The sequence below is a fragment of the Microtus pennsylvanicus genome, chromosome 11 (assembly GCF_037038515.1).
Source record: "Microtus pennsylvanicus isolate mMicPen1 chromosome 11, mMicPen1.hap1, whole genome shotgun sequence".
Lineage (NCBI taxonomy): Eukaryota > Metazoa > Chordata > Mammalia > Rodentia > Cricetidae > Microtus > Microtus pennsylvanicus.
The window spans coordinates 58,927,087-58,941,872 of NC_134589.1; the positions used below are offsets into that span (position 1 = coordinate 58,927,087).

A 14,786-nucleotide genomic window follows, 5' to 3' on the forward strand; every position below is an offset into this window, starting at 1 on the left:
CAAAAATCCATTATCAAACGGATTCCAGCTGTCATTTATACTTCAAACAGCAAGTGCCAGACCACTTACATACGTTAGCACATATTAGGTACGTGATGGCTTCTGCAGCGTTGGTAGTGTCACCACCTTGGAGGTGAAGTCGCCAGGCTTATCAGCTCTGATGTGGCAATGAACTGAGGCCTGACCTAGGCCTCCCCAAGTCAGGAAAGTAGGGTTGGAAGTCCTGGCAATAGTGGAGACGGAAGCACCTTCGCAGATCCAGCGGGCGCGGCTACCTGCAAGCGCAGGTGGAGGCGCGGTCCCGTTAGACCCTCCTCAGCACTAAGACCATACGGCCCAGGCTCTCCCGTTGCGGGCAGGCCGCAGCAACCGGTTCCCGAGCTCGCGTGTCCCGGAGCGCAGCGCTCCACCCCCGGGGCCTTCAGGTTGTCAGAGGCGGGGACGTGCATCAGCCAGCGGGGACGCGCAGAGCTGAGAGGCCTGTGCGCCCGGTTGAGGGAGACATGCGGCGGACGCGGAGCGCCGTGGCCACCGAGCCGCGGGAGCGGCGGCGCTCGGGTGCCTCCCGGGGCCTAGCGGGCGGAGAGAGCCGCGCCCGGCGCTCCGAGAGCAAGACTAGGGCCGGGGGCGGGGGCGGGGCGGCCGGTCCGCAGCCGTCGGCAAAGCCGCGGCCCAAGCCGCCGCCGCGGGCCCAGGAGGCGGCCGCCGAGGAGCCGCCGCCGGCGGACACCCCCGCCGCCTCGGTGTCTGCGCTCGACCTGGGGGAGCAGCGGGAGCGCTGGGAGACGTTCCAGAAGCGGCAAAGGCTCAGCTTCGAGGGCGCCGCCAAGCTGCTGCTGGACACCTTGTGAGTACGGCGGGGGCGGCGGGCCAGCACCTGCGAGGTGCGCACCGGCGGCCAGACCCGAGGCTGGGTGCGGAGCCGGGGCCAGGCGCCCGCTCCCCCGGCTTGCTGCTCAGGACGGTGTCCGGCTGCAGACGCGGGGGTGGGGGGCGCTCATCGGGAGAAAACATCCCATGGGTTCCCCGCCACCAAAACTGTTTTACCCGTATTTGCACGTGCTTTCGGAGGGCGGGCGGGAGGAAAGGTCCAAAGGGAGACTTGAGCGGCCTTGGGGAGCGAAGGCCCGTTGTTCAGGGCAGTTCCCGGGAGGGAAGCGCGCGCAAAGCGACGGTCCTGGACCAACGCGTGCGGGAGGGAAGGGGGAAGCTCAGACTTGGTGCTCTCACCCAGGGTCTGGGGTGGCAGGCTTTACTTTCTTCAGCTCCATCTGTGCTTCTGAAGTGCTTCCAGCCTTAGATGGCCTACGGAGCACCTCAGAGGTCCTTTTGTGGGAAAAGGGCTGGTAACTCCTCTAGCCAGAACTGCCTCCTTTTTCCCAAACGGGATGTGAACCCCTTCTTCCGTTAACAAAGGTGCTACAGAGAAATACTGCATACCCTAGCCATACAGGCTCTCACTCGCAGGTGAATTGAAAAAGAACAATAAAAGACGAAGAAAACTAATATTAACGATTGCTTTAAAAAAATCTGAACTGCTTTCCATAAACAGCAAGATGTTCTTTTTTTTCTTTGGTCCAGAAGTTCTCTTGGTTTTGGTGCCTCCTCTCTGAAACAGACGATTTGCTCAGCTTTCTTTGTGCCTTGCTTTTTAGTCTTATCCTCTTGGGCTATAAATTGAATACTTTAAACTATTAATTTAAAACTAAAGCTAATTAAAAATTAAAAGTGCCATTTGTGGAGTACCTGTTGTGTCCTAGCTTCTGGGAAGACTGAGTGACCCTCTGTAAAGATCCGTGGGGCTGGGCACAGTGGCACAAGCCTGTAATTCTAGTCTTTAGGAGGCTGAGGCAGAGGAATACCGCGATTTCAAGGCCAACCTGGGCTACAGAAACATCCTTTCTCAGAAGGGAGAGAGAGAGAGAGAGAGAGAGAGAGAGAGAGAGAGAGAGAGAGAGAGAGAGAGAGAGAGGAGGGAAGGAAGGAGGAAGGGAGGGAGGGAGGGAGGGAGAGAGGGAGGGAGGGAGGGAGGGGAAAGCAGAAACAAGCCAGGAGTCTGTGGTCCATACCTGTAAACCTAGTGCTTAGAAGGTGGGGGCAGGAAGAGCTGGACTTTCAAGGTCATCCTTGTCTCCATAGTTAATTTGAGGCTAGCCTAATCTGCTTGATACCCTGTCTCAAAATGAAACAAACAAAACCCCCATCCTCAGATGCACAAAGCAAAAGTTTGAGTTACTATTTTCCCCTAAAACAAACTGATGATGATCTAGGAAAAGATATACTAAAAATATTGGCATGAAAAAAATGAGTTTCACTCTCCAGATTAGCATACTGTATGCCTGCTTACATTTACTTTTATGTCCTCTAAGCTAACTTTTTTTGTGCCAAGAAATTGTATGTTATCTACACTAACGATTTTGTTCAAATACTGCATAGAAGAAAGTTTGGAAGAATGTATAGCAAACATGGGATTTCTCTTAGTAGGATGATGGCAGGGGCTCTCATTGTGTTACTAAGTATAAACATTGTCTATGGAAGAAGAAATTGAGATGCTAGTTTGTTAGAAAAACCCGGGAGAGCATTTAGTCTTGCCACTAATCAGGTGGCAAAGTAAAGCTGTAGTGAGCTGTTTCTTCTGGGGTTATTGTTCAGAAGCCACGGTGAAAGGTTCTCCCATTTATTACTGGCAGGAATATCTAGTCTTTTGGAGAAGGGGCGTCATGATGTTAGTTGAGTTTTAATGTTCGGTTATGGGGCTGGCTCCAACTAGGTATCAGAGTTGTGTAAAATGTCATGTACTTGAGAAGTCCTAGAGGAAAGTGGATGGGTTTTTTGTTTTTGTTTTTTTTTTTAAAAAAAGCTTTTGTTATCCGCCCAGAAAGCAGTTCTAAATCAGCAGACCCGACTGGGCAACCTGTTGTGTTTTCTCATAGGCACTTCCATATCTTTATTACAATCAAAATGAAATATGACTTGGCCACTCTGCTTGGTGGCTGCTTAAGGTTGGTAAGGTCTCTTCTTGGTGCTCAGCGTATACATATTTTTCTGTAATAAAGCTGTTGGCTAGGCTTCTTCTCTATCTTCATACTTACTGAGTTCTGGGAATGGTTTATTTTGCAGTCTTATAAAAGTCAAGGCAGTTCACACTGAAAATACTGCACCTCGTCCATGAAACGTACCTGATTGTCCTATAAAAAAGCCTTTTGTCCCAGCCTGGCTTTCTTTAAGAACAAAAAGACAGCATGAAGGATCCATGCCCTAAGGCCCTTGCTTGCCTGTGAGAAATTCTTATGCTCTAGTTTCTATTTCATTTAGTGAGTACCAGGGCCTGGTGAAGCACACAGGAGGCTGCCACTGTGGGGCCGTTCGTTTTGAAGTTTGGGCTTCGGCGGACTTACACATTTTCGACTGCAAGTGAGTATTTTATCTTCCCAGATGGGCTTAGAAGATTTGAGGAGCCAAAAGGCTGTGTTTCAGACCAGCCGGGGGAGTGGGGGTGTAGATGAAACTGTAGGCCATGAGCTGATAACTGTCACATCAGGTCCTGGGGACATAAAGGCTCATTGTTCTGTTCTTTCCCCTTGTGTGTATGACTTGGAATTTTCAGTGATAATTCAAAACAAGTTATTATATGTGTGTAGTATGTGTGTAGATCAGAGGGCAGCTGTGGGTGTCAGTTCTCTCCTTGGTCCTAGGGTCGTCCAGTCATCAGGCTGGTGGTAGGTACCTTTACCTGCCAGGCTACCTTGCCAGCCCAATTATTTAGTTATTTAGCTAGTTTGTTTATTTATTTATTTATTTATTTTGGAGACAGGGTCTCTCAGTGTAGCCCTAGCTAGCTGTCCTGGAACTCATTGTGTAGACCAGGCTGGCCTCAAACTCAGAGATCTGCCTGCCTTTGCCTCCTGAGTGCTGGGATTAAAGATGTGGGTCACTATCACCTGGCGCTATAGTTTTTACTTAAATTTATCTATTTAACACCTATGTTTTATGTGTGGAGCCTGTGCCTGTGTGTACATGTACTACAGAGCTCCCCAGTACAGTTCAGGTGGCAAAGCAGGGCTTTCAGGGCCGTGACTAATGGGCTTCATGCCTCTGATTGGTACTCCTGATTTAAGGGTGATTAGCAGGAGGTGGATCAGGCTGGCCATAATTCCCTGCTGCGATGCTGGGAACCCCATCTTGAACAGAATCTTCTTAGGCGTCTACTGCTGAAGCTAGATGGAGGTGATCGGGTGGAGAGCGTGTGCACCCAGAAGGTCCTAGAAGGTTTCCGTGTGCTGGCCCTCTCTGCCGCCCGGATCAGTGGCAGGCCTGCTCCTTAGCACCTTCCCTGGCATAATAATAGCGTGAGAACAGCAGGTTCTGCCTTCTGGACCAGCTGTTGGCATATACTTAACTTCTCAAGAGGGTCCAGTCCTTTTACCTCTAATGGTACCTGAATTTCGTATGAATAATAAATACTATGGATTTCCTCAAGTAGAGAACTGGCTCACTAATAGAACCCAGATTTGGAAAGAAGCATTATGGCATCATTTCTTGGAGACTCCTATGCTAAGACAGAGTGTTTTAAAAGGCGAGTTAGGGCTGGGGGTGGAGCTCATTTGGTAGATTGTTTGCCTAGCATGTCCAAAACCCCGGATTTGATCCCCACCTCTGCAAAAACTGGACACGATGTCACATGCCTGTCATCCTGGGGGAGGTAGAGACAAGGATCAGAAGTTAAAGGTTGTCCTCGGCTGCGGAGTGGTTGTGGCCAGCTTGTGTCCTTGAGATTCTTCTCTCACAGAAACAAGTAAATAAGCAAGCAAAGAACAGCTCAAAGCCATCTTCAACTCTACAGCGAGTTGGAAGCCAGCCTGGTGAGACATAAGACCCTGTCTCAAAATAAAGATAAAATTTAACATGACCCTTCTGTCTCAAAGAGTAAAATAAAGTTAAAATTTTTAAAAACTTATCTATTTTATGCATATGTGTGTTTTGCCCACATGTATATCTGTTTATCACATGCCCCAGAGGTTGGAAGAGGGTGTTTGATACCCTGGAACTGTGAGCCACCCTGGAACTGGGAATCGAACCGGGGTTTTCTGAAAGTACAGTCAGTGCTCTTAACTGAACCATCCCTAGCCCCAAAGTTAAACTTAAAAAGAAAAAAAGGTGAATTGAAGGGCTTGAGGTGCGCGTTCGGAGTAGAAAAGTACACTTTAATACCTGCTTAGCGTGTAGATGCCCTGAGTTCACTGTCCCCAGGGTAGAGAAACAAAAACAGACAAAAATGGTGAGTCGAAAAGAACAGATTTTTACTCAATTTCCAGTTTGGTATTTCTTGGTTTTCTTATGTGAAGATAGAGGGAAGCCTAAGGGTTTCTCCTTGGCTCTGGTGTGCCTGTCCAAAGAGGCATTAAAGTATAACAATGTCTGAATTCATTTTCTGAGTGTCTTTTAAGTCTGCTGTTTCTCTTCAGGGCCGGGAGGGGAGGGCAGCAGAAATGAGGTCCAGGATTGTTGAATGCTGTGTGGTCTCCCCTGCTGGCTCTGTCACCAGCAGGCTTCCCTGACACGAAGAGCAGAGGCTCCAGGTGGCCTGTCCAGCTGCCTAAGTTTCCCTTCCCTGGATGGTGCTGAGAAGGGTGTCCCGTTTGAGGTCAGCCGGTTGGTTCTGCAGGCATTGGGCTGGGCTGCTCGGGCATGTGGACAATGCCCATGTCGACTGACCGTCAGGCCTCTGCTCCCTCTGTAGCTGCAGCATCTGCAAGAAGAAGCAGAACAGACACTTCATTGTTCCGGCTTCTCGCTTCAAGCTCCTGAAGGTTGGTACTCAAGAGCAGGTAGAGCCTGCGTGTAAGGAGCCATGAGCCCCTACCCCGGCTTTCTAGCCTGCTTGCTGTACATTGCATGGGGCAGAGAGCTTAGAAGGACCTGTTAAGAGCTTTGAGATCCTTTTCTTTCTAGCTGGAGTCTTACTGTGTAGCCTAGGCTAACCTCAAACTTACCATTCCTCTTACTTAAGCCTCCTGAGTGCTGGGATCATTTTCCACTCAGGTTTCGTGTCTTTTTCGGTCGGCACTGGGGATTGAACTCAGGGCCCTGACTACGCTGGGCAAGTGCTTTGCCTTTGAGCTATGTCCCTGGTGTACTTTAACCGGCTCAGTTGCTCTTCCTTTAAGTTATTTATTAGTGGGGTAGGCACATGGCACAGCTCCCATGTGGAGGCCAAAGGACAGCTTTGTGGGGCTGGCTCTCTCCTTCCACCTTTCCAGGGTTTCTAGGGATCATACTCAAGTTGTCAGCTTCTGTGGTAAGCGCCTTTACCTGCTGAGCCGTCTCACTGGTCCCTGCTTCCTCCTGCTTCTGCCTCCTTAGGGCTGGGATCACAGGCGTGTGCCACTGTGCCTGCCTGCCTTTTTTTCTGGAAAGCATATCTGATATTATTGTAGAAACATTTTCAAATTCAGGAAGTCAGAAAATTAATTAAAATCATTTTGGAAACTGAAAATTATCTAAATAACCTGAATTTCTTTTGTAAAAATATAAGAAAATAAAATCCTTCAAAGGCAATCACTATTTTTTTTGACAACACACTTTTATACATTATTTTCTCTCTCTCTCTCTCCCTCCCTCCCTCCCTCCCTTCTCTCTCCCTCCCTCCCTCTCTTCTCTCTCCTCTCTCTGAATGGGTCTCATGTATCCTAGACTGGCTTTGAACTCCTGATCCTCCTGAGCACTGGGATTACAGGTGTGTGCCACCATGCCCAGCTACCATGCCCATCCTCCACACCCAGCTTATGTGGTGCTGCTGGGGATTGAACCTAGGCCCTCATGCATACTAGACAAACACTCCACTAACCGAACTATATTTCTGGCCATTTGTACTTTATTTTTTATAGAGATAAATACATCTAAAAATGTTGTTACAGATGGTGGTACACACTTTTAATCCCAGCATTCAGGAGGCAGAGGCAGATGGATCTCTGGGAGGTTGTGGCCAGCCTGGTTTACAGAGTGAGTTCCGGGACAGCCAGGGCTACACAGAGAAACTCTGTCTTAAAAGACAAAAACAAACAAACAAACCTGTTCTATCTATAAGCTACTTTATCATTTCCTAGTTGGGAAAACCACCACAGTTTTTATTTTCTTTCCTTTTTATTCAGTGTTGGAGTTGAGCCAGGCAAGTGCTATCCCCCTGAGCTACGCCCCAGCTGTTTTAAGTTGAATTTCATCACTGAAGACTTGTACAGACCATCTTGTTCCCTCACAAGCCAGTTTCCTGGCCCACTATCCCATCACTCTTACTCCTGGCTTGAGTCTGTTTAAAAATTGAATTATTTTATGTGTATGGGATTTTGCCTGCATACGCCATCTGTGAATGCAGTGCCTGCAGAGACCAGAAGATGGTGGCAGATCCCCTGGAACTGGAGTTACAGATGATTGTGAGCCACTATGTGGATGCTGGAACTCAAATCTGAGTCCTCTGCAAGAGCAACCAGTGCTTTTAATTCTGTCTGTCTGTCTGTCTGTCTGTCTGTCTGTCTGTCTGTCTATCTATCTATCTATCTATCTATCTATCTATCTATCTATCTATCTATCTCCTTATCTGCTTGTTTATTTTCAACACAGGGTTTCTCTGTGTAGTTTTGGAGCCTGTCCTCGAACTTGCTCTGTAGATCAAGCTGGGTGTGAATTCTTAGAGATCTGCCTATCTCCGAGTGTTGGGATTAACGACGTTCACCTCCAAGCCTAGTTGCTCTTAACTTTTTGTTTTGTTTTGTTTTGCTTTGTTTAGTTTTTCGAGACAGCGTTTCTCTATAGCTTTTTAAAAAAATATTTACTTATTATGTATACAATATTCTGTCTGTGTGTATGTCTGCAGGCCAGAAGAGGGCACCAGACCTCATTACAGATGGCTGTGAGCCACCATGTGGTTGCCAGGAATTGAACTCAGGACCTTTGGAAGAGCAGGCAATGCTCCCAACCACTGAGCCATCTCTCCAGCCCCACTCTGTAGCTTTGAAGCCTGTCCTGGAACTGAGGCTGGCCTCAAACTCACAGAGATCTGCCTGCCTCTGCCTTCTAAGTGCTAGGATTAAAGGAGTGCGCCCACCTCCAACCCCCGCGTGCTCTTAACTTTTAAGTCCTATCTCCAATCCCCATTTTACCCCCTGAGTTGTAAACAACATTGTGACGAATTTCCCTATGTATAAAAAAAGTCTTTGATAATTTTTCGTTAGAATAAGTTCTGTTAGAAAAAAAATCTCTGGGAAGGAAAATACCATTTTTTTTCTTTTTTTAAAAAGATTTATTTTATTATTACAGTGTTCTGTCTGCATGTTTGCCTGAACACCAGAAGAGGGCACCACATCTCATTATAGATGGTTGTGAGCCACTCTGTTGCTGCTGGGAATTGAACTCAGAACCTCTGGAAGAGCAGCCAGTGTTCTTAACCTCTGAGCTATCTCACCAGCCCCAAAGTATAAATTTTTAAAATGCCTTTTTAGCAATTTCTAGATAATGTGGGGTGGGGTAGGGTTTTAATTTCTTCCTTTCCTCCCCTTCCTGTTGCAGTCTCAAACTTTGTGAAGCTGTAAAGAATTTGGTACAGACATTCCTCTCCTTTACTAGGAGACTGCAGGTGTGTCAGTCCTGTCTGGTGCTGCGTGTGAACCAGTTCCTGATCTGGAGGGGGTTAATGAATGCTAAGTGGGCTCTCAGAAGGCTCCTGGGAGGAAAGACTGAGTAGATGGCCCTGTATGGCTTAGTCTTTTCAAATCAATGAGTTTTATTTTTTTCCTTAAGATTATGGCCGGGTGTGGTGGTACACATCTTAAAACCCAACATTCAGGAGGTTGAGGCAGGAGGATCTCCATCTTGGTCTACATAGCAAGCTCCTATATAGAGACACCTTGTCTCAAAAACAAAATTATTTTTATGTGTATAGATGTTTTTGTCTGCAAGCATGTGTGTGCACCACATGTGTGCCTGTTGAATCCCCTGGAGCTGAGGTTATGATCGTTGTAAGCCACCATATGACTGCTGGGAATTGAACCCAGGTCCTCTGTGGGAGCAGTAAGTACTCCCCCCCCCCCCTGGTTTTTAGACAGGGTTCCTCTGTGTAACTTTGGAACCTGTCCTGGAACTAGCTCTTGTAGACCATGCTGGCCTTGAACTCACAGAGATCCACCTACCTCAGCTGGGATTAAATCATGCAATCAAAACATTCATATACATAAAATACAATAGATAAATACTTAAATTTTTTTAATGTGTGAGGCTAGAGATATGGCTCAGTAGTTAAGAGCACTGACTGCTTTTCCAGAGGTTCAATTCCCAGCACCCACATGGCAGCTCACAAATGTCTATAAGTCAGACACTCTCACACAGACATTCATGCAGGCAAAACACCAATGTACATGAGATAAAAAAATAAATAAACTTAATTTTTTTTTTGTTTTGTGTATCAGAACAGGGTTTCTCTGTGTTGCCTTGGCTGTCCTAGAACTCACTCTGAAGACCAGGCTGGCCTTGAGCTCACAGAAATCTTTCTGCCTCAGAGGCAGGTGGATCTCTGTGAGTTCGAGACCAGCCTGGTCTACAAGAGCTAGTTCCAGGACAGGCTCCAAAACCACAGAGAAACCCTGTCTTGAAAAACCAAAAAAAAAAAAAGAAAGAAAGAAAGAAAGAAAGAAAGAAATCTTTCTGCCTCTGCATTCTGAGTGCTGGGATTAAAGGCGTGCACCACTGCCCGTCTAAAAAACATTTTGAAATGTAAAATTTATTTTTCAATGTATGTGTGAGTCTGTGTGTATCTGTATTTATGTGTCTACATGACTCTGAACATATGCAGAAGCCCAGAGAGGAAAGCACTGGACCCCTTAGAACGGGATTTATAGGCCATAAGGTATCCAGCATATGTGCTGGGATATGAATCCTGGTCATGATTGGGCAGTGAGCTCAGGCTCTCTTAGCCCCTGAGCCATGGCTCCTACTCAATTACCTACTCTTTAGCCACCAAGTTTCTGTCCTTTTAGAACAACTGTTTCATAGATGCCTCTTGGACAATTTATATGCATGGAAAACATATACAAATCTATATAAATTCTAGTGACGTTATCCCCTTTGCCATGCTGGAGGGAATCCAGGGCCTGGGGTGCACTAACATGCCCACAGGGGCTCCACCATGAGCCATGCCTACAGCCCATGTCTTACATCAGAGACTGTTAGTGCTGCTTAGTGTTTGCGAGCATTCTTTATTTTATATGTCTTTATGTGTGTCTACATTATTAGTAGGCGCGTGTGCATGCCGGTGCCGATGGAGGTTAGAAGAATTTCTCAAATGCCTGGGAGCTGGACTTACAGGTGGTTCTGAGCTGCCCATGGGTGCTAAAACCCAAACTCCAGTCCTCTGCAAGAGCAAGAAGTGCTCTTGACCATTGAACCATCTCTCATCCAGCTCCTCATTGTTATGTGGGCTTTTTTTTCTTTTTCTTTTCGTTTTTTTAAAGACAGGGTCTCATGCAGCTCAAACTGACCTTGAGCTAACTTGGGGTGATGTTGAATTTCTAATTGTCCTGTCTAGGTACAAGGATTGCATCTCCCAAGTGCTAGGATTACAGGCATGCATCGCCATCATTGGCAGAATGTATATTTCTGCATATGTTAACCACCATTGTGGGTTTTTTTTTTCCCTCTGAGACAGGGTTTCACTGTGTGGCTTTGGAACCTGCCCTGGAACTCATTCTGTAGACCAGGTTGGCCTCGAACTCACAGAGATCTGCCTGAGTATTGGGATTAAAAGCATGTGCCATCACCACCTGGCCCATTATGATTTTTTAAAATTATTTTTTTTTCACTTCATGTGCATTGGTGTTTTGCCTGCATATATGTCTGTGAGAATGTCAGATCCCCTGGAACTGGAGCCACAGACGGCCATTGCTGTCGTGTGGGTGCTGGGTCCTCTGGAAGGGCAGCCATTGCTCCCAAATGCTGAGCCATCCATGCAGCCTCTACCGTAGTGCTTTTAAAAACAAAGATTTGGCCGATTGGTGGTGGTGCACGCCTTTAATCCCAGCACTCGGGAGGCAGAGGCAGGTGGATCTCTGTGAGTTTGAGGCCAGCCTGGTCTACAAGAGCTACAGGCTCCAAAGCTACAGAGAAACCATGTCTCGAAAAACCAAATCAAAACAAAAACAAAGATTTGTTTATATTTTATGTATTTGTGTATGTTTGCATTGTTAGTAGGCACATGTACACACCAGTGCCCATGAAGGCCACAAGAGGTTCTATCAGTCGGTTTTAATTATGTACATGTGTGTGTATTTGTGAGCATCTGTGTGCATGTGAGTGCAGGTGTCTTTGGAGGCCAGAGGTCTGGCTCTCCGTGCAGCAGGAGCTAGAGGAAGTTTTGAGCCACCTGATGCTGGTACTAGCAACAGAACTCTCAGGTTCTCTGCAGAAGCAGTATGTGCTCTAACTGCTGAGCCATCTCTCCGGCCTCACATTTGTGATTTTTAAAATCTTTTTCAGCAGGAACTGAGAAGTCCCTTGTTGTAGGTCATCGGTGTAAGCATCATTCCATATATTCTTTTCTTCCTCTCAACTGTCTGTTCACATACTTTGCTCATTTGCTCACTCATCTTGTCCATTAAGAAAACTAACACTGGCTGGGCGGTGGTGGCACACACTTTAATCCCCGCACCTGGGAGGCAGAGGCAGGCGAATCTCTGGGAGTTTTTTGGGGACATGGAGAGCCAGTCCCTCAAGTGGCCCTGGGAAGCAGGCACCTGCACTCCCTGACACTTAGAGGTTATTCTGTTTTAGTTACATCAGCTCGAGGTTGGGTTGTTCGCTGTACAGTTGGCATAGGAGGAGCTGTGGGCTGAGGCTCCAGAGCGAATTGTATCTGGGGAGTACAGATGGGTCCTTGTCTTCAAGAAGCTTTAAGGCTTTTCTAGGAAATGGAAACATTTCCACAACCCAGAGAACTCTACAAAAGGGCAACCCCACTAATGCTTTCCAAAGGGTTACATTACATGATCTCCTTGCCCACTTACTTCTGTTCTCCCAGGGCACTGAGAGCATAACCACCTACACGTTCAACACGCACAAAGCCCAGCACACCTTCTGTAAGAGATGTGGTGTCCAGAGCTTCTACACTCCGCGCTCCAACCCTGGAGGCTTTGGTGAGTGACGGGTGTATCCGTGGGCTTGGGACTCTGAGGAGCCTGGTGTGCTTGGGGTCTGAGTGCTGGTTGGACAGGTGGGCCCTGGCATGCGTGTCCGAGGAGCAGGGTTCCTCTGATGGGTGCTGGTCAAGTGTCTGGGCATACGGTAGTTTTTCAGAGTCCATCATCTGTAGGTGGTTCTTATTCCCTGGTACCCTAGGGCTGTGGGGAGACCCTACAAGGTAGAGAGAAGATAGGTGGGATGGGGCTGGAAAGATGGCTCAGTGGTTAAGAGTACTGGCTGCTCCTTCAGAGGACCAGAGTTCAATTCCTACTCTCAGTCCATCTGTAACTCCAGTCTTGGGGATCCGGTACATTCCTCTGGTCTTTGTGGGCACTGTATGCATGTGGTGTATGCAAGCTAAACACCTATACACATTAAATCAATAAATTTAAAGGAAAGGCGGGTAGGAAATGGGCCTGTGGGTTTGGGGAGGCCATTGGGATAATGAGGGTGTAATGGGTGGGGAGAGGCCAGAATGATGGCTGTTGCTATCTGAAAACAGAGTTAAGGGCTGTGTCTGCAGCTCAGTGGTAGTGAGTACTTACCTGGCATCCATGATCTTCACCCTGTCCTCAACTAGATTTTTAAAAAAAATTTAATTGTTTTGTTTAAAAAAGAAAAAAGAGCTGGGCGGTGGTGGCGCACGCCTTTAATCCCAGCACTCGGGAGGCAGAGGCAGGCGGATCTCTGTGAGTTCAAGACCAGCCTGGTCTACAGAGCTAGTTCCAGGACAGGCTCCAAAGCCACAGAGAAACCCTGTCTCGAAAAACAAACAAAAAAAAAAAGAAAAAAGAAAAAAGAGCCAGGTGTAATGGTACACGCCTTTGATCTCAGCACTTGGGAGGCAGAGGCAGGAGGATCTCTTGTGAGTTCGAGGCCAGCCTGACCTACAAAATGGGTTCCAGGGCTACATGGGGCTACATAGAAAAACCCTGTCTCAAAAAACAAAACTAAACAAAGAAGCAAGAGAACCAGGTGTGGTAGTGAATGAGAGGTGAAGGCAGAGTTGTCTAAAGTTCAAGGTCATTTTAGCTATGTAGCTAGTTTGTGGTAAGTCTAGGGTAGACATTGTCTCAAAAGGTGGAGGAGCTGGAGAGTCAGCTCAGTGGTTAAGATCACTGACTGATCTTGCTGAGGACCTGGGTTCAGTTTCTAGCCCCAAAAGGTGGCTCATAACTGTAATCTCAGGGGTCCAGTACCCTCTGTTCTCCACAGGCTGCTATACACCCATATCTGGTCCACAGACAGAGTACAGAATGCAGACACTAAATATATGCTTTTCAAAAGAAAAAGAGACGCCTCTAGAGCCCTCTTCAGGCCCTGCTTGATCTGGAGGAGGGGTGGATACAACCATCCTTGGATCCAGAGTAAATGAGGCTGCCATGCCCCTGTGCCCTAGCCGCTGGATCTGTGGGTGCACCTGTGACTGTACCATACCTGTCTCCTAGCAGAGAGAAGCGGGCATCACGCCAGTCTCTCTACTCCGTGTCTTTAGCAGCTGCCGCTGGTTCCTGGTCTGCCAAGTCCTGGTTACCTTGAAACAGAAAAGGGCTTTTGTTGTTTATTTGTGGGATTGTTTCATGTAGGTTTGGTTTTGAGACTCTCTTATACTGTGTAGTCCAGGCTAGCCTCCTGGCAGGCATGCCTCTTGCTTCTGCCACCCGATTGATGAGATTAAGGCATGTTCTACTATGCCTGCTCAGGAAAAGGTTTTAATAGTTACAAAGTCCTGTATAAACTGGAAAGTATTTAGTTCTTTATCTATCTAAGCCCAGGAAAGGCCTGAGAATTGTGCCAGGCTTGAACTTCTTAATACTTTTGGCATCTGGCCCCGCCCCACCCCCACCCCTCATACTGGGGATTGACCACAGGGCCATGTACATACTCGGCAAGTGTTCTATCGCTGAGCTATGTCCCAGGCCTCCGAGGTTTTGAATGCTGCCTGGCATTGGCTGACCCTCCTTTAGGGTATCTGACCTTCACGTGGCAGCCGTGGACCATAAGGTGTAGGCCGAGCTAGAACCTTCTCAGTACATGAGGCCACACAGCGTCGTAAGCTGAGGTGGCAAGCAGGAGCATGCCACACAGATAGCTCTAGTGGGATAGAGGTGCTCACAGGTGAGGCTTGTCTGACAGATTCTCCGGTCTTACCCACACTGAGGACCCCTCTCCTCTGTTCCACTTGCCCCTAGGAATTGCCCCCCACTGCCTTGATGAGGGCACTGTTCGGAGTGTGGTCACTGAGGAGTTCAATGGCAGTGACTGGGAGAGAGCCATGAAGGAGCACAAGACCATCAAGAACATGTCCAAAGAGTGAGCTCAGGCGTCCTCCTTCCCGAGACAGAGAGAGCAGGGCAGTAGCCCTGTGGGGTGCGTGGGTGTGCATCGCTGTGCAGATCTGGGCCGCTATCTCCACTCCCAGTGCCCTGTGGTTCGCTCCAGCCACCATTTCTTTAGGCAGCTCTGCCCTTAGCCCAGATGTCATGGAAGACAGTTGACCTTCTCCCTTTCCACTAACTTTTGTGTGATCTTTTAGAAAATAAACATTTCTGACATTAATGCTA

The 14,786-nt window shown here is 47.7% G+C and overlaps 1 protein-coding gene across 1 annotated transcript; it reads left to right on the plus strand.

The window, feature by feature from the left end:
- The first annotated feature begins 229 nt into the window (after positions 1-229).
- Positions 230-14,786, plus strand: Cenpv (centromere protein V). Its single transcript, XM_075992228.1, has 5 exons — positions 230-847; positions 3,316-3,414; positions 5,741-5,810; positions 12,062-12,176; positions 14,415-14,786. Exons 1-5 carry the CDS (start codon positions 504-506, stop codon positions 14,537-14,539), a joined length of 753 nt encoding a protein of 250 aa, XP_075848343.1. The 5' UTR covers positions 230-503; the 3' UTR covers positions 14,540-14,786.